Raw genomic sequence first — 23,194 nt, forward strand, 5'->3', positions numbered from 1 at the left:
ATCTCATCACAATATATGAAGCATGTCCAATAAAAGGAACATTGATGGGTACTTTGGCTCAATATAGCAGGAAGATTTTATAGATGCCGGACTAAAAAACGTAGAATTTGATCATTAAAACCTCTCCCTCTTCCTCCGTCCTTTCCCAATGGTATGGCCATGTTAGAAACCATAGACTGCTAAGAAAGATGTGAATGGACCGATGCACAATTTGTTTGCAAAGACAGCAGGCTTATATTTTTATCACTAAGTGAACCACTGAATCTAATCATACATCCTCTTCATAGGCCAGTTACAAAGTACCCCACAGGTGAAATGTGCCCACTGCAATGCCCCGTGAATTTCACTGAGAAAATGCTATAAACCTTCACTTAGTTTGTACGGGTTTGACCTTACCATAATTTGATTGTATGTGCATGTGCATGCATGCATGGGTGTGCATCTCTATGCTGTCCTACATACATTGGTGTTATCAGTACGCTACACAAGGTGACTATCATGGGACTATTTGTGTCAGTATGCCAACTAAAATGACCCTAGTGTACACAAATTTAATTATGTTAAATTCTGTTAGAATACCTTTAAGTAATTTAATTATAAATCCTATTTGGACTTGCAGACTACTGATTACATTTTCAGACGGACAGAAGAGGGGTGAGAATGATCTTTCTTCAACCCGAATTTAATGAGCACTTCTGGGGTACATTACAGTGCATACACTTCTCTATCAATCCTTTTCTTCTCTAAATGTATATTTCAATCTCAGTGATCCTAAAAACCTGGCACTATTTGGTTTTTAAAAGGCATGAAGTTACGCAAGCAGAAAAAAAAAAAAAGATCTGTTCTGGAGGAGGAGGAGAGACAAGAGGACATAGGTTAAAATGTTGATGATTCTTCACGAGAGCACTAGAGGTGTGTGTGGGAGAAAGAAAACTGGTTTGGAAGATTTCATTGAGTCCAGAGGAGTCCTTCCACTCAGAATGCCAGATGGCAACTTCCAGGAAAGCTCAGCTAGAATGTGACAATAAGGTCTGAAGAAATAGGGTGATAGGATCTTGCTTCTGAGGAACAAAGATGAGCAGAAGAAAGGGGGGGGGGTAAAGACAGTTTTACAAGAAACTCAGCTTGATGAGCTCAGAGCTTTGGCAATGGAATAAAAATCACAAAAACCACCACTCCTTACAACAACTTAACATGTTAGGAGAGAGATGAGTCTCTCTATTTTACAGATGAGGAAACTGGCCCTCAGAGAGGTTAAAAGACTTGCCCATTTGACCTGGCAAATACTGGGTTGCTTCACTGGACTAACCCAGGACTGAGATTCCTGACTTACTCCTTTTTCTGGTGTAAATAAACATGTTACCTTACGTAGACCTACAGCAGGAGAGACAACGTATCCCAAGTCTCCCCTTAATGGATGCTTTTAGGGAAGAGAATGTGGGAAAGAACGCAGGGAAAACAAATTTTCCAGACACCAAGTGTAAAGTGAAACCCCCTTTAAAGTCTTTGCATGGTGGTAGTAGAAAGTTACCAACCGTAGAACACCAGGAAGCCCGTCTGAAGGTGCCTTGGGTCCATTTTGTCACATCACTTCAAAAACTACTGTGATCTGCTTCAAAGAACTTTTTAAACCACATGGCTTTGATATATGTGTAGTGTAGACCCAGTTACAAGAGACGAAACCACAAGACCTTTATCTGCACTTCAAAGTCAGCAAAAAAAACATAAGTGTAGGTAATCTCCAAAATTGCCAACCTAATTCTCAAATCCCAAGCACTTCAAATCCTAAGTGTGGATGCAGCTCTGTATCTGAGAAACGAGGAAAAGATAATGACGGGAAGGGGAGGGAGGCGGGGGTGACATAATACCAAGATGATTTAGCCACAAATGGAAAGATGAGTTCTCTCCAAAAAAGGAAAAATGAGGGATAATTCCGTATGAAGCTTTGCCTAAAGGATGACACAGAACATTCAAGAACATCTAAAAATAGGAGATAAAAAGGTACATATATTGTTTGGGTGTCTTCCATCATTATTCTGAACCTAATGCATTTCCATTTGAACTCAATTTTGGAATTTTTATCATTTAGACCCAAGAGATTTCAATAGCTGATGACAGCTCTCAAGCAGGTTTCCTGAACTACCCCATTGGAAACCCTCTAAAGTTTGGAAACAGAAAGCCCAGCTGTAGAGCACAGGTTCCTTCAAGGACTGACCGTACCTGTCACCAGGTAACACTCAATGCCAAACAGGAGAGGGCCTTAGGGAGCACTCCTCAATGCCTTCAGGCTGGGGAACAGATCACCCCCTTAGGCCTACTGAGGCCTCAGGTCCAAGGGGTTTTGCTTCCCTATATCACAGATTTTAACTACAGACCTGAACAGACTGGGGTCATAGGAAACACACTGCTCCAAAACTCAGGTCTTTGCAATCATGAAACTACCTAATGTGCAAACTTTAGGGAAATAAATTCTCTTCAAGAACGAGAATTTCACTTGCAACATGGCCCCACGTGTGACATGAACACAAGCCCACACTAACGTGAGTGACTACTATCAACAGCTAGTGAGATGCTGTGCCACGTGTAAGGTAGCGTCAGCTTCCCAACACCAGAAGAAAAGCCACGTATCGCCAGGCTACCAAGATGAAGTAACGCGCAGCCCCAGAGGGCACAGATTTCTGCTTTATGTAAATCAGAGCCTGTCACGGCATGCATGATTCACTGCTCAGGGTGTACTCTCCTGTGACGAATGAGTCCCGCTTAATTTGGCAGTGATTATGCGGGTTGCTGGCCCTCTAAACCCCTTTGAACTTGTAATTGCTGCTGGTTTAAATAATGAACATTAAGGGGAGTTGGATTCATAAAACTGTGGATAATTACATTTTTTTTCTTTTCTCCCCCCTTTGTTTTGATGCAAGACTATATTCGCACACATGTACACACACACACACACACACACATACACACACACACACTTCAAAGGCCACTGATCACTGTATCATGCCAGGCTGTGATCGAAAGAAACTGCAATCTTGTTCAAGGGTTGGTCAGGGAGGGCAGATTTGAGGTGGGGGACGTGGAGGCGGTAGAAGGAGGAGCATCTGTGAGCTGTGCAAGAGGGAGATCAGAAAGGCCTGGATGCTGTAGGAGAGGAGCAATGGCACTCATGAATATTCATAGCTAGTCACATCTGTAGCCAGCTTGCTTTCTACCTCCCCCCCCCCCCACCCTGTGCAGTGCAACAGAGAACACTAGTGCAAACAAAAGGAGGGGATTCTTCGGCTTCATCAAGCTCCAGATCTGCTCGTGGCAGTGAAGTTTCTTTCTCTACGCTTTTTACATTCCACAGATGGATTTAAATGTTTCAGAGTCGAGAGCAGGAGATGTGTATTCCTTTTCCTTCTATTGAGAAAGAAAGGCACCCCAGCTCTGTAGTCATGAGTTGGAAGAAATCACACGGTTTCACAACACATAGATGACTCCAAGACAGTCCTTCATGCCCCTTCTTTTCCCTACAGTTGGTCTAATCCCCAGGATCCTTTTGATCCAGCAAAAGACAAATTCTGATTCCATGTTCTGAGAAAAATGAAATGGTATTGATGGGGGACAGCAACCAAAGTTGGTCAAGTCAGCCAGCTCACTACCCTCCCTCCAACAACAAAGAATGAATGATAAATTTAGCAGCCTCATGTTCAGCTTCCAAACGCTGCTGAGATTTATAGCTTTGCTGCTCCCATGGCAAACTAAGCGGCTCACAGAAAGCTATCTGTTTTTGATTTCACTCTGTTTTCTCTAGTTTTTGTTCTTTTTTCTATTTGCAGTTTTTGGGGTTTTTTTGTTTTTTTTTTTCTCTGCATTTTCTTTTTCCTGGTGTGAGTCGAATATCAAAGGCCAGTGCTGTTGGTAAGCCTCCAGCATGCAAAAGCCACCCAATGGGATGTTATTGGAACCTACATCACAACATGGTAGACAGTGATTAAGAGCAACTATATCAATGGTAGCAACTTAAAAAAAAAAAAAAAAAAAAGATGCCCCTCCAGCAGCTAAAAAAGGGGTCAGTGAAATAAAAATAAGAAACGTCTGCAAGAACCCAGGGCCCATAAATATTCTTGGAGAGTACAGTATACTGGGACTGTGTATGACAGAAGGAAAAAGAAATTCCTACTATGCATATAATAAGAACTTTTACCTTTAAGTCACTTACACTTAAAACAGCTACACATTAATTTAAAATGAAGTCTGTGTACAACTTTGGAATCATTTTATTGATGTAATGGTGTCCCCCAAAATAACTAGCAGATGGATTTCCACCCCCTCAATGAAACACTGAAACAAATTGCAGAATTGTCAAAATTTTATCGTGAAGGCACACACTCTATAAAAAGGTTGATTTTAAATGAATTGTAAATTTGCTTCATTGCACAATATTTTTCTAAAATTATAACCGGAAAGTATTCTCTGTTTAATTTTTTAGCATATCCTTTCACAAAACACATCTGCTGTGAAGTATTTCTAATTTGTGCTAACTGCTTTTTAACAAACACACAGTTGTCACCATGCCATCTAATGTTATTGGGGCAAAAAAGTACATTCTCCTTCACTCTCTTTGTAATAAGAATCTTGAGCTGTTTCCAGTGGGGCAAACCAATAGCAAATAATACAATTATCTGAACTCCAGAGGCAAGTGACATATAGGAGATTAAAGAAATGAGGAAAAATGGAAATGTAGTCAAACCAAATGCACTTCCATTCAGTACAGGGGCTGGAGGTGGCTGAAACAGGGGAAAGATAAACATGTACAGAAAGCTTGCCAGATTGTCTCTAATTATTAGGAAGACGATAAACCGACGAAAAGAAAAATACCACTAACTAGGGTATGTCATAAGGTTGGCCAGCCACAGAAAGGACAGATGATAGGATGCGCTCTTGGCCTTGAAGAGGGAAGATGGAAATCACCAAGTTACCACCAAGTCTTATTTGCCATCCCCATTTATCTCTCTCTCATACCCCTCTTACGGATTTGTGATTAGTTCCTTCAGGGAAAACGGGATTCTATGGTGTGCAGGACAGAGGTGAGCTAATGACACCAAGAATTGAAATTATTTCACTTTCAAAATAATTATGAAAATTAAAAAACCGCATCCCCCCCTTAAAGGGCAAACATAATGAGGAGAGCTAACTTCCCCAGTACTTAATGCAGACAAGGTAGCAAATGCTTTGCCCATGCATTATCTCCCTTCTGCACTGTGATAACCCAGGGACGAGGCATGATCATTATCACCCCCATTTGACAAAGGAAGAAACTGAGGCTATGAAAAGGTTAAATAAGTTGCCCAAGGCAACAGTTAATAAGAGACATGCTTTCAATCACTGTATGATCACTGTTTTCTGTGTATTTAGAATTAAAAATCCACACACAAAATATCTTGCATAATGGGGTGCCTGTATCTAAATGACAAAACAAACCAAGGAATGGAGAAGGACATCTGGAGTACTGTTGCCCCATCTCTAATGGCCAAATGGATTCTGGGTAACGCTATCCCAAACACCACCCAGCAGCAGACCACGTCAGACACTGAGGCTCCCACATTACATTAACTGCAGCTTCAGGCTGATGGGACCATGCCCAGACCACCCACAGCTGTAATTCATCACGGTGTGAGGGGTAGGGCAGGAAGGGGAAGACTAATTATTCAGTAGCAACCTCATTCAAGACTGTTTTACACATTCTACTTCATCTGATCCCCCTCCCACCCCAATAATCCTATCCATTTTACAGATGAAGACTGAGTCATGTTAAAGAACTTGCCCAAAGAAACCGTGCTAATAAGTGGCCTCCTGGGAGTTGTGTGCGTTACTAAGACTGTACCTCCCTATTTCACCCCTGTACACAGATGAGTGTAAAGACGCAGGTCCCTGGGCAAGTCGCTGTCAAAACTTTAGTTATCTTTCTGTCCATTTTGTCCACTGCCCTCTTTCTCATTCATCTTGCCCAGACTGTGTCCGTGGAGTATGCACTGTGTCTCCAGCACCCAAATGACAATGTTATTTATTTATTTATTTATTTATTAAAGATTTTATTTATTTATTTGTCAGAGAGAGAGCACAAGCAGGGGGAGAGGTGGAAGGAGAAGCCGGCTCCCCACTGAGCAAGGAGCCCAATGTGGGACTCGATCCCAGGACCCTGGGATCATGGCCTGAGCTGAAGGCAGCTGCTTAACTGACTGAACCACCCAGCGCCCCTCAAACAACAATTTTAAATGAGTATTTGGTAGTAGTATTTCATGACCCAAGCATCACAGTACCACTTCTTCAATGAAATGATACAGCATCCAGGAATGTAAAGGACCCTCTTGAGGACTCATGGGGATAAACTGGGTACTCTGAGGGGAAGACAAAAATTTCATGTTTGTGCATGTACCTATGGTGCTCCTGAGGGTAGGGGAAGTGTGGGAACGGGGGGAAGAGAGCTGCACGGGGGGAGGGACAAGGTCCAATCACAGGTCCTGTGTAGGTACCACCAGCTTCATCTGAGGGCTCAGTGTGGATTTCAGATATAACCCAAACAGAAGTGACAAAACCCAAAACCACAGGAGCAAACACGGGCTTTCAAGTGCTGTGGGAACAGAGACATTTGTTTAAGTAACCACTGTTTTAAAATTGCATACATAGTAACACCAAAATAAACAGCTTGCGATGCTGTTTATTTTAAGATACACAATAGTAATGTGAAGTGTGGCATGCCCCAGATCCGGGGAGCCCGAACATAATTTACAGTTGTAGAGAGCCCTAGGAGGACTCCACCACACTCCAGGACTGTCTACTTCCTGATTAGATAACAGTGAAGGTCAGAACGCATTGCTTTTTGTGCGGCAAAGAGCAAACACGCCACCACAAAGACCCTGCTCCTCCTGCTCGCTGTGAATTATGAATTGAGTCCTGTGGAGAGCAGGGTTTGCCAAGTCTCCTCTACAAAGCGTGTATTAATCACAGGTCCTGAGGAAGGGTCAAGAGCACTGCCTGACAAACCAGGGAATGAGCCTGTCTGCCATCCTTTAGTCCTTCCCCTCCCAGATCGAAACACCGGAGAAGGAATAGGAAAAAAAACAAATCTTGAAAATACACAAGCTGGTTGGGGTGCCGAAACATATGTAAAACTGAACTCTAAAGAAAAACAGCTAGATCAAACAAACCTTAAGCACGATCAAAATAAGAACTCTATTTGTGGTTTATTTTAGCCAACTGAGTTGTCATCATCAGGCCTTCTTTGCTCCTCCTTCCCTCCGCCATCCAGGTACTTTGGGGAAACATTTGAGGGATGTGTGTTTTGGTTTTTCCATTCCCATCTTTGACAGTATCCGAGACAGCTTTCTGAGCAAAGGGCTGCAATCCCAATGGCATGACTCCTGGCATTCTATTCTGTTCAGTCTCGCCACCTCCTAAGTTAACTTAGGCCACTTTGCCCTCACCCTTACCTGCTGTATCAAGGGACAAAAATAACTTTGATCTTTTCTGCAAACAGAATTTCCCTAGCCTTGACTTTCTGAAACTTGAGTTTGTCCTGAAATAGGTTGCCCTAAAAACTCTTGGCTTTGGACTGAACTGGGTCCCTGCAAAATTCGTAGGTGGAAGCCCTCACCTCCATTGCAATGACATTTCAAGGTAGAGCTTTTAGGAGGTAATTAAGGTTAAATGAGGTCATAAGGGTGAGGTCTTAACTTCACAGGATTGGTGGCCTTATAAGAAGAGGAGGAGAGAGAGATCTGCCCCCGCCACACACACACACACACACACACACACACACTCCAAAGAAAGGCCATGTGAGGACACAGTAAGAAGGTTTCTCCATCTGCAACCCAAGGAGAAAGCTCTCACCAGATACTGAGGCTGCCAACACCTTGATCCTGGACTTTCTAGCCTCCAGTACTAAGAGAAAAGAAATTTCTGCTTTTGAAGCAGCCCCCGACTCCAGTCTCTGGTATTTGTTATGGCAGCCTGAACTAAGACACTCTCCCACTGAAGTCACCCATTTTTCCTCCTTACCAGTCTCTCTGATATCCAGAAAAAGAGGCCAGACTTTTCTCTCTTCCCTTCTCTCTCTTACTTCCTGCTCCCAGCCCCTGATCTAAAGCCTTCCACTCACTTTCCTCATGAAGTCCCTGGCATTTGCAGTCATTCCTCACCATCACTGTTGCCAGAAGAATGTTGACCTCTAAGCCACCTCCACTTTCCCCAATGGCTTCCATACAAGCTAGAAGGTTCCTCTCCCCACCCCCCCATTGCTTGCCTCTACTTTTGAAGGCTTCAATATATATGGCAAAGACCTTTCTAACATCTTGCATTTCTTAATTCCAGTGTCATCCGTCTCTACTTCATCAGCCCTGGATTTCACCACAAAGAGATACTGTACTTCCAAAATCACAGACCTTAAAATGCTCCTTCTCTGCTTCTCTATTCTCCCTCTTCATCTTTATCTGAACTTGCAACTTCTCAGTGGGCTCCCTGTATTCCCAACGTTATTAGCCTCCCTGCCCAGTATGGTTCTTTATTAGAATAAATGCATTGTTGTGTACTATAAATACAGTGCACATTGTATAGAAAATTGAGAACATACAAATAAGTATAAAGAAGAAACTAAAAAAAGTCACCCACATCTCACCACCGAAAGATAATCACTGTTAACATTTTATTTGTTCTTCTATGCATATATCCATATATATTTTCTTTCACAAAAGTGGAATCATATCATAAACACTGCCCTATCCACCTGGGTGGCTCAGTCAGTTAAAGCATCTGCCTTCAGCTCAGGTCATGATCTCAGGGTCCAGGGAACAAGCACCATATCGGGCTCCCTGCTCAGTGGTCCCTGCACAGCGGAGAGTTTCTCCTTCTCCCTCTGCCCTCCCACACCCGCTAGTGTGCACTCTCTCTCTCAAATAAATAAAATCTTTAAAAAAAAAAAAAAAACAACACTTCCTTATCTGTTTTATTTTACCTGATAATACATTGAGAGATTTTTCCATACCTCAAAATATTTTTGAAACTGTAATTTTTAATGATTACACAGTAGACCATAATATTCCATTATGGTCTCCTATAGATGGAAATATAGGTGGTTTTCAATGTTTTATTGTCATAAATAATATCTTCATATGTTATTTTGCATAATTTTGTGTATGTTTCTTATTCTTTTTTAGGATAAACTCCTAGAAACTGAATTACTGGATCAAAAGATAGGAACATGATTAGTAATACATATTACAAGTTTAAATTCCAGAAAGGCTAAGCCAATTTTTATTGTCATTATTAAGGCAGATATTTCCTTCTACTCTGGACAGTGCTGGATACTAATTGTTTTTAGTCTTTCTTAATTTGATAGAAAAAACAGTATGTTGTTGCTTTTCTTTTTGAAATTGATTTGATTACTAATCACCTTGAGCATTTTTCAAATGCCTATTGTCCATTTGTATTTCTTCTTTTGTGAATGGACCTATTCTGTGCCTTCATTGTACTTTTTTCCTTATCGATTTTTACACTTTACTTATTAAAGACACTAATCTTTGCCTATTATATGATGTTGCACATATTTGTGCCACTTTAATGTCTGCCTTTATGTTATGGTGTTTTCTTGACATTCAAAAGCTTTTTTATTTTTGTTTAAACCTATTACCATTTTTCTTTTTAAGATTTATTTATTTACCTTAGGAGGGGGAGGGGCAGAGGGAGAGGGAAAGAGAATCTCGAGCAGACTCTGTGCTGAGCATGGAGCCCAAAGCGGGGCTTGATATCACTACCCCAAGACCATGACCTGAGCCAAAACCAAGAGTTGGACACTCAGCCGACCATGCCACCCAGGCGCCCCCACCATTTTTCTTTGTAATTCCTTTGTTTGTATGCTCTGAAAGGATTTTACTAAATAAATAAAGGAAGAAGAAATAGATTTCCTTCAAAGAACTCTTAAATGTGGCACTTACTTCAATGGAGAGTACTGGTTGTTTTTTCAAAAATAGTTAAACCATTAACCAAAAAAAAACACTTATTGACTTACTTTTTCCTTTCTCAATTGATTTAAAGTGATGCCTTTAAAATTAATAACTTTCTCCATATATTTGGATTGATTTGTGTATTCTTATATCGTTCAAATGATCGTTCTGCCTATTACGGTAGCCAGTGCCGTATCGTGCAGCTTTATAATCTATTTCACTAATACTCAGTACAAGACCTCTCTAATTTTTCTTTTCCAAAAATATCTTGACTTTTCTTAGTTGTTTCATTATTCAGATGAACTGCAGAATCATTTTTCAGTCATGATCCAAAAAAGGAATATCTCATCGGAATTCTGACTTAACTAGTCAGCCATTCAAGAATTCTCTAACCAAACTCTCCCTCTCACCTAGGCATAAGTTTTTCCTGTTGTCTGCTTTCCTCTTCCTGCCCCTGGGTGCCTGAGCTCTGCCTGGGGAAGGATGAAATGGTGCCAAGAGGGTCCATTCCGGCCTGGCCCTCTTGATCCAAGGCTGCACTGCTATGCCTTCCTAATTCGCTCCCGATCACACTCTCCACATTTCCCACTCATCCAGTTAGAGCAATTCTTTTCTGAACATCCTCAGCTTTCTTCCTATTCTTTACAAAAGGTGTCTGACTCCTACCCACCTTTCTACCTGTGCTTTGACCTCCACCTTCACTGGCTTCCTCCTTTGGAACCCCACATTATGCATTGTCAGCCTCTCCACCCCTCCACACCTACAGCCTAGCTCCCTTCCCCCCTGCTACACCCCACTGCTGAAACCTGCCATCCCACGCACTGTCCTCTGCTCCTCCTTTGTTCCCTTCCAACTTCGCGTGCTCTCTCCTCAGCTTGTAGAATTCAAAGGTAGACCAGGACTCCCAAGTGCCAAATCCAAAGGCTTATTTTTAGTCATCATTGTCCTTGATCTTTTTGCAGAATCTACTTCCTCTGCTTTGAAACTCCTTCTCTTTTCACATGATCTGATTATGTTCCTACTAATCTGATTTCTTTATCTTTGCTCATTACTTTCTTTCTTCTTCCCTTTAAACGTAGTTTTCAAAGAGATTCTCTCCACTAACCTCTTCTTTCTGTGCTCTCTTCCTTACTTACCTTCATCCAATGCCATGGTTCCAAGCATTGCTTCTGCAAAGATCAGCCTCAACTCTCAAATCATAGTATCACCATTTCTAACTTCCATAAAGGTTCCCCACCTGGATATCTGGGTTATGGGGTCTAAACCTAGGGCCTCAGTATACATTTCCAAGCTTTTCCCACTATTCTCCCATACATATTCTATGTTTTAGCCAAACAGGATTCTGTCTTATGAGCTGCAGCATTCACAAATCTCTGGATGTAGAATCAAAAGTAGCCTGATTTAGCATCCAGATCGAAACTATCTTCGGAAAAAAATAAAATAAAGTAACCTCACTAGTGTCTTGCTGAAAAGAAATAATTCTATGTCTCTCCTAGGATTTAGAGATGCAAAGCTGCTCATTCTCACCAGCTTGGCCAGCATGAAAAGTGGCAGACTGGTGAACCGGTTAATTCTCAGGATGAAGAGTTTATGGACAAAGAACAAAGATATCCAAATCCCCAAGGAGCTTGCTCCAAAGCTGTAATAATACAAGTGGGAGTAAGTTCATTGTGAGGTTTCTTTGCTATCTTTCACCCAGTTCTTTCTCTTAAGTTTGAGTTTATGAAATTTTAAACATTACTTTCACTCATGATGCCCTTATAAACCCTGCCACAGTATGAATGGTCCATAAGGTCTCTGCCCTTTCCTTGTACATTTCATGCTAACTGTAGGATTTGATCCTCATTCCAAACAGACTTAGGTCAAAAGAAACAAGTACAATATTTTCCTCTGAAGAGTATTTCACCCATATCCAAGTTCAGGTTTCATGGAGCTAAGACAGAGCAAATTAATTATTTCGGTGGATTATATGAAGACATTAATATCATTTTATGCTTTCATAGTATTCTGCCCTTTTCAAAGGGCTATTCCTAATCTCAGCTAACTCAAAACAACAAGGTGAAAGAACCAGCACTCAGAAAATTAAATGACTTGCCCAAGATAGCTGAGAGAGCAAAAAGTTGAGCCGAGAATAAGATCTTATTCAAATAACTTCACAATGATCCTAACTGGGCTGCCTCTGATGTGTGTACGGGTAAGTGTGTGTGTTCCTGTCAACAGTAGGTATTTCTTTCTCCCTGCCCTGAGATGTTTGTTTGTTTTTGTAAAGCATAAAAAATTAACAGATTGTCCTCACTATCAAAGGTAGGCAAAGCACTGATTCTTTAATTCCAAACATTTCCACTGTCTACCCCAATCAGGCGCAACCACAGATTCAAGAGAATTTAAGCACCTCCTGTTTACTTAACTAATCACATATACATTTTAAACAAGCAGGGGTGGGGATAGTATTTGGGATAGATACTGACAAGAGAATACAAGTATGTAAGAACTAAAGAGAACCAAATCACACTTTTCTTTAAACTTGCTCTGCAGAAATACATACATACATACATACATACATACATACATATACATGCATACATACTTTCAAACTGTTTTTGAAAGGTTGCCCAGGCTGGTAAGAGAGATCATATTAAAAACTGATGCCTTTCACTTTGTCATACTTGATTATCACTTAAGCAGTTCATTAGCAAACATAAAAGCTTCAGGATTAAGCAGTAAGAAGAGTCTTCATCGAAATGCCATCAAGTGGTAGGTGGGATTTGCCACACAGATCTGAACTTATGGTTTGCTAGAAACTAATGCAAAAACTGAACTGAGCCGATAATTGACTGACTAATAATGATCTCATATTGCCTGTGCCCTCTTAACACTTTCTTCTTTTTTTTTTTTTTTTAATTCATTGTGAGGCAAGGTTTAAAACAAGTGTAACAACTCATGAGCTGCCTGCAGGTATCTTGGAACACTGAAATGGAACCTGTAACTTTTCACCATGGGGAAAAAAATCAGGCTGCTTTTATAGAGTTCCAACATGACACCAAACCTACGGGGAATAATCCAGCATTCATCTCTTCTATTGATAAAAGCTTTTTTCTTTTTAAAAGACTAGTGTAACACCACTCCCAGTACACTTGGGTTGTCGGCTTATGACAGGGTCATACCATGTGTCCAGGGTGAGAAAAAAGCCATTTTACCACTGAAGTATGACTGGAGTCACGGGATTATCCTTACCTAAATTATTAGTTATGGAGTTGCCAGCTATTTCCAAGTCAAAATTAATTCTGGAATATTTGTGAATCACAAGTAAATCAATCAATCAATCTATCCATCTGTGTATATACATATATATAATGAAGTGAAAACTGAGGTATTAAAATTAAGCTAAGAGCAGCAACAAGATTTGGAGGATGAAGGGTGGATTTTTGTTATCAGGCTATGTTAGGCAAATTGGATATCAGTAAACTGAGAGGCAGGGTGGTTGGAAGAGGGCTGATTAGTGGCTCATGTTAATTTTCTATAATGCTCAGAGGAACTAGAGAATAATATTCTCTTCATTTCTTGTCATCTCAGAATCCCACAATAATAATCTCTTGAGTTGTAATTTTTCTTTTTGTGGACAATCAAGTCAGAGTCAACAAATACTCATGTTATCTATTACAACCAAGAAGTAAAACTATAGTTTAAGAAAAATTATCTGCCATTATATTGTGACTTGACAACTTATCCACTATTAGATAAAAACAACTTAAATCAGTTCTGGCAGATTTGGGACTTGGCAGTTCAAAATATGAATAGCAAATGTAAAAGCATGAAAATGGCATTACTATTATGTTTTAAGAGGATAATACACCTTTAAAGGGTGCCCATGATTACTTTGCATACTGTAAACAACGGCTGCCAATCAATTTAGAAAGTGGTACCCCCGCTCGTTAATGTGCTAAAGGCAAATTCCATTCAACCAACCTCATGCTTCCTCCCCAAGTCACTACTTCTTAACAGGAGCAGTGGGGCAGGATATCACCTTTACGCTTCATAATCTGTTCCAAACTGCAAAGACAGACTCTAGCACAGAGAAGGCAGGGCGTTTTCAGGAGTCGTCTGAAATCTGTGCAGCAATGGTCTCTAACATCAAAATTAACCCTGAGCATGAAGATGGCTTTAATGACCCTGTCCTGCTGCAGCAAAGCTGAGGGACAGTGAGTGTTCCCACGACTCAGTCCCCTTGGCCTTTATGTCCCAATAACACCACCTCTCCATGGAATACACTCGCAAACTGTGGTCGTGTGGAGTGAAGAAATGGAAATGTTCTCTATGATCTGAATGAATATTCACGGGTTTCGCTAAACAGCATTTAATGGCACTCTATTCTTGGAGGTTTTAAATAGCTGAATATTCAGATATGCACATGCCTTCTATTTTCTTTTATTCAAGGGTCCTCCATTCTCCATCTCTTTGAATTCTATAACATATTTTTAAACAATTATACTTAGAGTGATATTTTATGAAACTGGGTGTTAAACTTTGAGCTAATAATTATTTTAGTGTCTTTTTGATGGTAATTTAATAAGCATTTCATTCTTCAATCTTCTCACCCAGTTGCTCATTTTAAAAATGTGTCTGTCAGCTAGTCGCTCATAATCTGGGACTTAATTTTCTTAATCTATCTCAGCTGAACTTCTTTTTAAATGGGATTGTTTGATATACTTTGGAAATGTCTTGACCAAATGTTTTTGTACTGAGGAGACCGCACACCTTGGCACCCGCATGGAAGGCCACTGCCACGACCACTGCACTGGGGACTTGACCTCGAAGTCATTCAGAACGTGGACGAGAGCTGCGGAGTCCCAAACACATCAGCTTTTATGTGCAGAACCCCTCACACTCTGATCCCAAACACCAAATTGGGACTCCAAGGAAGAGGTTATGACACAGCGACATGCAACTTTTTCCTTTCCTCAAGGGAGTCAAAGTAAATTTAGTTGCAATTTTATTTCTTCTAGAGGAGCTTCTAGGATTCAACACAACATTAAATTTTTGGCCTGTCTCTTTAATTTGAGAAATTGTAAAAACGACGACAGATGGCACACGGAATTGACTTATGTCCTCTATTCTTTACTGAGGAAGGGAGTGCATAGAAACTTTGATCAAGACAGAAGCTACAGTATGCAGGTTGCTATTAAAATTAACTGGTGGCTCTTTGGACAGCTAGGATCAGAACATTCAGGCTTTCTTTTTTTAGACATTCTTTAAAACCAACCAACACTGTTGTAGGTCGGCACTGGTGCTCACAGCCCCGACACTCAGTACCCTCCCTGTCCCAGTAAGGACACGATGGATGTGCCCTTAGCTCTGAACCTGGGAAACCTCTGAAATTACCACTCTTTCCACCCCCATCTCCCGTCCCCACCCCTCAAAATCATTCTGAAATAGGAAGAACACTCAAGCTTACAGTTAATTGGAAACATTGTGAGAGGAGAGGAATGCTTAGGACAGCATGTCCATGGGAAAATAAATCACCCAGCATTGTTATTTAATGCATTGTGACATCATTTCCTGAAATTAAACAGAGATGACACCAATTCAGACGATCTCCAGTATAAGGTTCCATTCAAATAATTCACAGATGTTTTCTCCTGGCAAGCAGAAAAACAATGCAAGGGCTACAGCTAGGGGCAGCCTCAGTGCGCTGCATGTTTGTGGGAAGTCCTCTCTGCTGTTGTTTTTCAGCTGTGTGTTCTGCATATGCATTTCCACATAAGGATTTCTCTGCCCAGCAGCCCTACTTGTCTTCAGGGCTCATCTAGACCTCTGAATGTGAGAGAGGCCATCTCTCATGGCCTAAGTAAGTCCAACATTTTATATTTGGTATTCATTTGGCCTATAGCGATTGGTATTAAGTAGATCAATCTCAGCATCATGAAGGCACTAATTTTCAAGCAGAAATAACTAACGTCCATGGAATACTGATTCAGTTTTCCATTTAAGGCCCTTCGAGAGAGATCTCATGATAGGAATGATCAGAGTCTCCAAGGACAGACACCTATGTGGACTGAACGAGTGGAGAACCTGGGGTACAGATGAACGAGGCTGGCAGCACGGCATCTCTCACCCCTGCTGATCTCATGAGGTACTACTAGAGCTCGGGCAGCTGGAAACCCAAGTACACAACCAAAAAACCAAAATACTCAACATTTGTGCGGCACATCCCAGTCACACATTCACTACATCATCCGATGTAGCAACCAACCAGCTAAGTAGGGCACATATTCACTATTTTAATTTTTCGATAAGGAAATAGGTTCAGAGGTTGACTAGCTTACCCAAGATTACAGAGCTCAAACCCAGTCTTCTAATTTCACATTCAGTGACTCCTTAAAAAAAAAAAAAAAAAAAAAAACATGCTGTCTGTCAGGCAGCCTCAACTTTAACACTCTGAGGAAGCTGGAGACTCTAGATTCTGTTCACATACTGGACCTCTTACAGCGAAAGGGAGCATTCTCTATCAAAAGGAGGCCCCAGCTGAGGCATTCTGAACTGTTCCATAACAGGTTTCTTCTTCACCTTCCACCCTCTCCCTCTCCCGAAGGCTCACCAGCATACTCTGGCTTTCCATTAGCACCAGGACCCTTGGATGCTATCATTTAGCATAACTGAGCAGCCATCAAATGTTTATATGGCTCTAGAAGGCACGATTTAGATGACGTTCTCTCCTGCTGAGGGGCATCTGGGACCTGTTTGGGAAAACCTGATCTCCCCATCTCACACAGACCGCACAAGCAAGTGGTTATCAGCTGCTCAGTTCCACTGGTCAAAGGCTCCTGCTGGCCAGTCAGCTAGATTACAATAAGAATTATACTATGTCCTTACTGTAAGGAGCCAGGCATAGGACTGAATGCTTTACATTATCTATATGATCTCATGCAATCCCTGCAATAACCCTCCTAAGTTGGTTCTAGAATTATCCCCATTCTACAGATATGGAAGATGAGGCTTAGAGAAGGTAGCTGCTCAAGATCAAAAATCTACTATGTGGCAGATTCCAGGCCCTGTGTTTTGTTTTGCTTTGCCCCTGATAATGAATAACTGATAGTCACGACACGGTAGAATCCTATGCCTGGAAAGCCCCACGAAAGGACACTTAGTGCTTCTTTTCAAGTAGGACTCATCTAACCTCCCCCAGTCAGAAAGCCAGGCCCTGGGCTCTTCACTTCGACACTGGATCACCTCATTTAAGAAAAGAAGCCATCTAGGTCTACATAAGATGAAGAGAACTAGTTAAAAGGCAAAATAGTCTAAGTCAGTATCTCTCTGTCTTTCTCTGTCTCTCATGTGTATGTGCGTGCCTCTGTGTGGGTACAGTAAAAAATGTGAGAGATGACTAAGTTGACTGTCATATGGTCTCGATGAACTCCCTGGAGAAGAGATATGTGTTCTTCTACGGTAACACGGAGCTGTATTTACTCATAACTTGGGTAGATGGTCTCTGCAGGATGATAAACTTTAAAACTCACGTTTCTTACCAGAGACCCTTACAAGATCCCATAAAACAATCTCTAATAGACAAGGAGCCAAACGACGGAACGCGTGAACGGCAGGCTTCATCACTCTCCCTCACCATCAGAGGTCTAGAGGGGGACAAAGCGTTTTGCCCGGAACAAAGGGTACAGTTTTTAGAACCTGCAGTTTCAGGAAGGCTGCACGATATGACCTCACTTTAATTTGCTTCTGATTCTGCACACATATCTTTGAAAGAAGTCCCACATCCCCTAAGTGTGAGCTTTAGCCTCATGTTTTCAAATGAGAAAAACTTTAGAGACTGGTATGAGCAAGGGGTGTCTTTGTGTGTGAGCACTTCCAGTTTTCATTCCGTGATCAAATATATTCTTTGCAGCACAACTAGAAAGCTCCTGAAGGTGGCCAGTGGAGGTGCCTGAGAGCCTAACTGAGCACACTAAGGGCTTCTTGGCGTGGAAGGGTGTTTCACGGTTATGGATAAACCGTTAGCCCCAGTATTATTTCTTGCTGTTTCTTTAACTATCTTTGAAGTCAAATGAAAACAGTTGTAATGGCAGGCTTACTTTTATGATACCATAATCTTCATGTGTTAGTGAAAGGAATATACTTCCCTAGGATTTCCCTAAGTTCTTTTGCCATTGGGTACTTTCCAGCAAAAGCACATACATTTCCAACAGATTCTTTCTTCAATCTTCACTAGATTTCTTAGTCTGAGAAGCCAGGCAGAGCCATCAACCAGTAGAGGAGGGGGTAATCGTATATAGAACATTTCCAGGAGGTGAATTTCTAAATATATACATAATTTAAAAACATACATACATATATATACACACACACACATATATATGGGTTTATTTTTTTTAAGTTATTATGAGCTTTTTAAAGGGGATTTTTAAAAGACACTTTGGAAATTGGTAGTCAGAAACCAGAAATGAATTATCTAGCCTCAGATTAAATTTAAATTCAAAGTGCTTAACTCTGAATACGGAAATTCCTCAATTCATCCAATAGTTTGTTTTGTTTAAATGCCACTTTGGATTTAGTTTAACTATCTCCTTCAATATAATCAATCAGCTGCAAGCGAATTACCTTTTCCCCTAAAGTTGGTGGTGCACAGGAATTTGAGATTGTTTTAACTGTTACAGTTGTAGTGGGACTCGTTCTTCCAAGAAAACTGAAGGTTAATGATTTTTGTCATATTGAGACTAAGGCTTAACAATTGCTACAGTTGGCCTTTGTTGAGGTGGGCTTCTTTTTTCTCTGAGCCTTTTGAGGTATTCAGAATAGGTGACAATAGCTTGCAGTTGAGAACATATGTAGAGAGACCCCTGTGGCTTATTGGAAAAAGTTGCTCCATGCTGGTTGGGTGTTTGGGAAAAAAAATACAACCAGAGTTCTTTTATGTTCTGCTAGTTAATGAATGCATGAATGTCAAAATGGGCCAATGGCCCATTCAGGGGGCAAAGCCTCAGCAGCCCCCTTCTTTAAGAACACATCCTGAGATGCAAAATACATTTGCTTAACAAATTAAAATAATGAGATAATTCAATTAGCTTCTTTTTAAAAAAAAGAAAGAAAAAAGGGTACATCGGGGATTATTGTAATACAAGAACAGGTCATACTGCACAAAAGGGAACAAACCAGTTTGAAATAATGTTAAAGAGACTAAGAATGGAGGAATGCACACTGAATCATGCATTTGTGAAGAAATTTACATGAAATAATAATTTAGACTACATCTATTTTCAGTGAGCTAGAGCCAACATTTCACTTTGAAAGTTGAAATTAATTAAGTGACAGAAAAATATAGTGGGCATCTCTATTTCCAAGGACTTCCTCATGCCTGTTAGTGCACGTAAGAAAAGTCTAAATTAACATGTCGCTAGTTAGGGGTCTCTATTCTTGGTTTCTGAGCTCAGAATTATAGCTGAGTAAATCTTTCAGCTCATTAAAGATTGGAAAGTAAAAGTTTTACAGGACCATCCTCATCAAAGTGACTGAACCTCTTCTCTGCAGTTGGGGTGAAATCTGGATGAAGAGGGAAAATTTTTTTTTTTTCAAAGAGAAAGCCAGCTGAGGAGAATTTCCTCATGATACAAGGGAGGTGCAGAAAGGGCAAGGGAGGGGAGCAGAGGGAAAGACTGGGAGACAAAGCCAGTGGGAGAAAGTAATGAAAGGGGCATGTTGTGAAAGAAGGTCATGGGGAGGAGAAAAATAAAGCACTTAGCGGAGACTAAAAAGGAAAGGGGGACAGGGAGGCAAGGATGACCAGAGGCTGGGACAGAACGGGGCTCTGGCTACGTGCTCCTGAGGCAAACCCAGTGCTATGGGTGCAGGAAAGGACCCTGCAGTGTGGAGACCCCGCATTGTGTCCCTCTCGTTTGAAAAATGGGACAACGGAAGGTCCAGAGAACTTAATGGGCTTAACTGTGGTTCAGCCGGTACAGGGGCGTGCTGACCTCAAAAGGCCGGTTTCCCGACTGCCTGGCTGAGGTTCTTTGATTCTTCTCTCCCCACTCCAAGGACAGGCATTCATGAAAATTTTCAGCTGGCGATACAATTCTGCACCAAGTCTCGAGTTCCTTTAACCAGATTGAAAGCACGCTCAGGGCGGAGACAAGGTGCTGTGGTTGGTTTGTAGCCCCCTGCACAGCAAAGCCACAAGAAGTGCCCAGCAATCACTGGCCACCCACAATTTTTCACCAGTGGCCACAGTGCACGGTGGGTTCAGCCCAGGGCAGGGAGGTGGGAGATAAGGTACCGACAGGACAAGGTGGGAGGTCCAGAAAGGGCTCCGGACACTGACACTGGAGACTCAAGGCCCAGAATACGGCCGGTGAAGGAGAGAGTCGGCTTGAAGAGAAAGGTGCAAAGAAAGTCTTCTCTACTCAGAGAGATTGGGGGAGCAGGAAGCTTTAAAAGCAAATACAGAAAATGGCACTTGGCTTCTCCCTATCTCCCACCGTGACGCCGAGCGTATTGGTGGTGGAGGCTGCGTGAGATTTACAGGCCACAGGGAAAGAGGATAAGGGTTTCAGCAAAGTCATCATAATGTGGTGGAAAAGGCACAGTGCTGGGGACAGGGAAGGTTGGGTCCTTGTCGCAGCTTGACCTTGAGTTAATCACTTCCCTTTCTGGGTCTCAGTTTCCTCCTTTGCAAACAGAGCAGCCGAATTCTCTCAGGTTCGGCTGTTCTGGGATGTTGACTTTGATTACTGAGGGACTGCGAATACATGGAGATGTTTGCTTGGAAAGCCACGGTGGAAATCTCTCTTCGGCCGAGAAGGGCTGAGCATGAAGGAAGACAGCGGGGGGGGGGGGGGGGGGGGGGAGTGGGGGGGGGGGGGGGGGGGGTGGGGGGGGGGAAGCCAAACAGGTGAGCTCGCAGGGAGCAAGCTGTGTGCCTGCCCTCCGTGCGCCCCTACCTGCCTTTCTAACTTGCTACTCTAACCAAACCGACCTTCGGTTAAAAAAACGAGAAGCCCCTCCCCTCACAGTCACTCGACTTCCAAATTAAAAACATTTTACAGGTTAGTAAATCTCCAGCTGAGGTGATGTAGCAAAGAACAGCTGTGAAGTAATTTTGATAATGATGAGAATAATAGCCACATGGCAAGGTTCAGGGCTTTGCTGTTGCAGCTTCAGTGCTCCTGAATAGATAAAAGTGATTAAATACTCCTGATTATCCCTGACCAATATGTAATGGATTTACAGCCCTTTCAATTAGTCAGTATTTGCTTAGGACTCATTATTTTGTCTTTGGTTAAGTAATCAGCCCAGAGACCGCATGTTCTGTCTAATTCCTCTGAGCCGAGTCAGTGCAGGGCCCTGACCTTTGAAATGGCCATAGCTGCAAGGCAAGAATAACCACTACACCGGGGCAGCCTCGTTGGTTCTCCCAGCTAATCCTGACACCACAGGCCAGATCGATACACCTTAGTTTGCTACTAATGTCCTTACATCAAAATGGCCGATTTAGGAATGTGAATTTATCACTCGGCCCTCTCCGCCACCACTGCACCCCTTGCCCTCTGGAGCTCCACTGCGAAAGCAGAGTGGCAGCCACCACCATAAATAAAAGTGGAACCTTGTCCTGGACCCATGACACTGTAACTAATGTCATTCAGCATGGCAACACACAAGTTGGATAATCAAAGAGGACCTTCAGCTTACAGCGGGCTACTCTATTTTTAAGCATTAGCCTAAAGAGAATGGCCTGAAAACAATATCATAGCAAGCAACCGCCTCTGACACCTTTACCATTTGCCCAGAATTTCCAAGCCAACAGTAAAATATGAGCGCCTGGTTCCTCTGTAAGAATATACTGTAAATGTTTTTTTTTTTTTTTTGGTCATGAGAGTCTCAGAGTCAACGGGATACACCGACACATAAAACTGAATGCAAACAGGAGGGTAAAGATCCACTATTACTTTAAAAACGTGGCAGAGTTGATCTTTTCCCAGAACTGAACAGGGTGAGCTTATAACAAAATGGACTTAAACAGCTAAAAAAGAGTCTTTAATCTCCACATTATAGACGAAGGTGCTACAGCACCTAGAACCCTCTGTTTGTCACATAAACACGGGCCATGTTTGCTCGCGGCTCCAGCAAGTACAGTTGCTCCTGATACCATGAGCTTAGACACGCATGGGGCAAGGCGCTGCTTTTCTTTCTTTTTCTTTCTTTTTTTTTTTTTTTTTTTTGCGCCTCCTGGAGGAGATGGCTTTCATTAAGAGTGTAATCAGCAGCGTTTATGGATTCATGAGCCATTTCCCTTGGTTGTGGTGGCGGTATCTGAAGTCACTCTCACACCTTTTAGCATAAATAACAAATTTATTTACACATGCTGTGTAGGGCCCTAGACCATTTTGAATAATAAGGTCCATTCCTGGCCTATTAAAACAAAAACGTCCTCCTTCCTAGAGGGTGTTCTGTGGGTAGGGACAGTTGGCAAAACCTTAACTGCTCCGTTAGTCATCAGACTTCAAGAAAGGGAAAACAGGCACCTTATTTTTTTACAAATCTATTATCAACCTGTATAGTATGCTAGCAGCAGGCAAAACAACGAAACTTTCTCTTTCATCTTGACTTACTGTGAGATGCTGGAAGAGCCAGGCTCTCATGATATTTGTTGCTACTTTGGGGAAAATGCCTCTTTTCTTCTGGCGTTTTTTGTCCTTGTCTGGATCATCATCGTCACCTGTGCCAGGTGACGCCACACTGTTGTCTAAACCATCCCCTGGTAGAAAAAAAAAATGAAAATACATTAGACACAACACAGAAAGGGTTCCAACAACAATGTGCAGCTAATGATGAGCTCAGCTAAGCTTGTTGAAAGAAATCCATTAAGCGGGTATATTCTCTTTCATTAAAGTATAATTGGAGACACAAATATGTAAAAGACAAAATTAAACCAGGCCTCTTCAAATGTTAATTTTGTGTGTCTCACACTTGCCCATATCATTAATTCAATTATAATTGTGTGCTTGACACAGTGCAGTAGCTCTTTGTCAATTATGGAATCCAATGTGGGAAAACCGCCATCAGAAAACCCATTCGGTGGAAATGCATCCCCATGCCCACGGTGAACACATACTGCAGGGTAATCAAGTTAAATGTTCTGTAGTCTATATATTCTAGGCTGTCTGCATAGGTGACAGTAACTGTGTCACTTCATTGCACATAACACACTG

At 41.8% G+C, this 23,194-nt stretch overlaps 1 protein-coding gene across 8 annotated transcripts in view; it reads right to left on the reverse strand.

Moving 5' to 3' along the window:
- Positions 1-23,194, reverse strand: part of MEIS2 (Meis homeobox 2) — a 203,660-nt gene that overhangs the window by 117,093 nt on the left and 63,373 nt on the right. For all 8 annotated transcript variants that reach the window (XM_032417707.1, XM_032417700.1, XM_032417702.1 and 5 more), the window contains one exon: positions 22,595-22,740. In XM_032417707.1, coding sequence (XP_032273598.1) covers positions 22,595-22,740 — 146 coding nt within the window. The remainder of the gene's footprint in view (positions 1-22,594; positions 22,741-23,194) is intronic.

This window comes from Phoca vitulina, unplaced genomic scaffold (assembly GCF_004348235.1).
Source record: "Phoca vitulina isolate PV1807 unplaced genomic scaffold, GSC_HSeal_1.0 scaffold20, whole genome shotgun sequence".
NCBI lineage: Eukaryota > Metazoa > Chordata > Mammalia > Carnivora > Phocidae > Phoca > Phoca vitulina.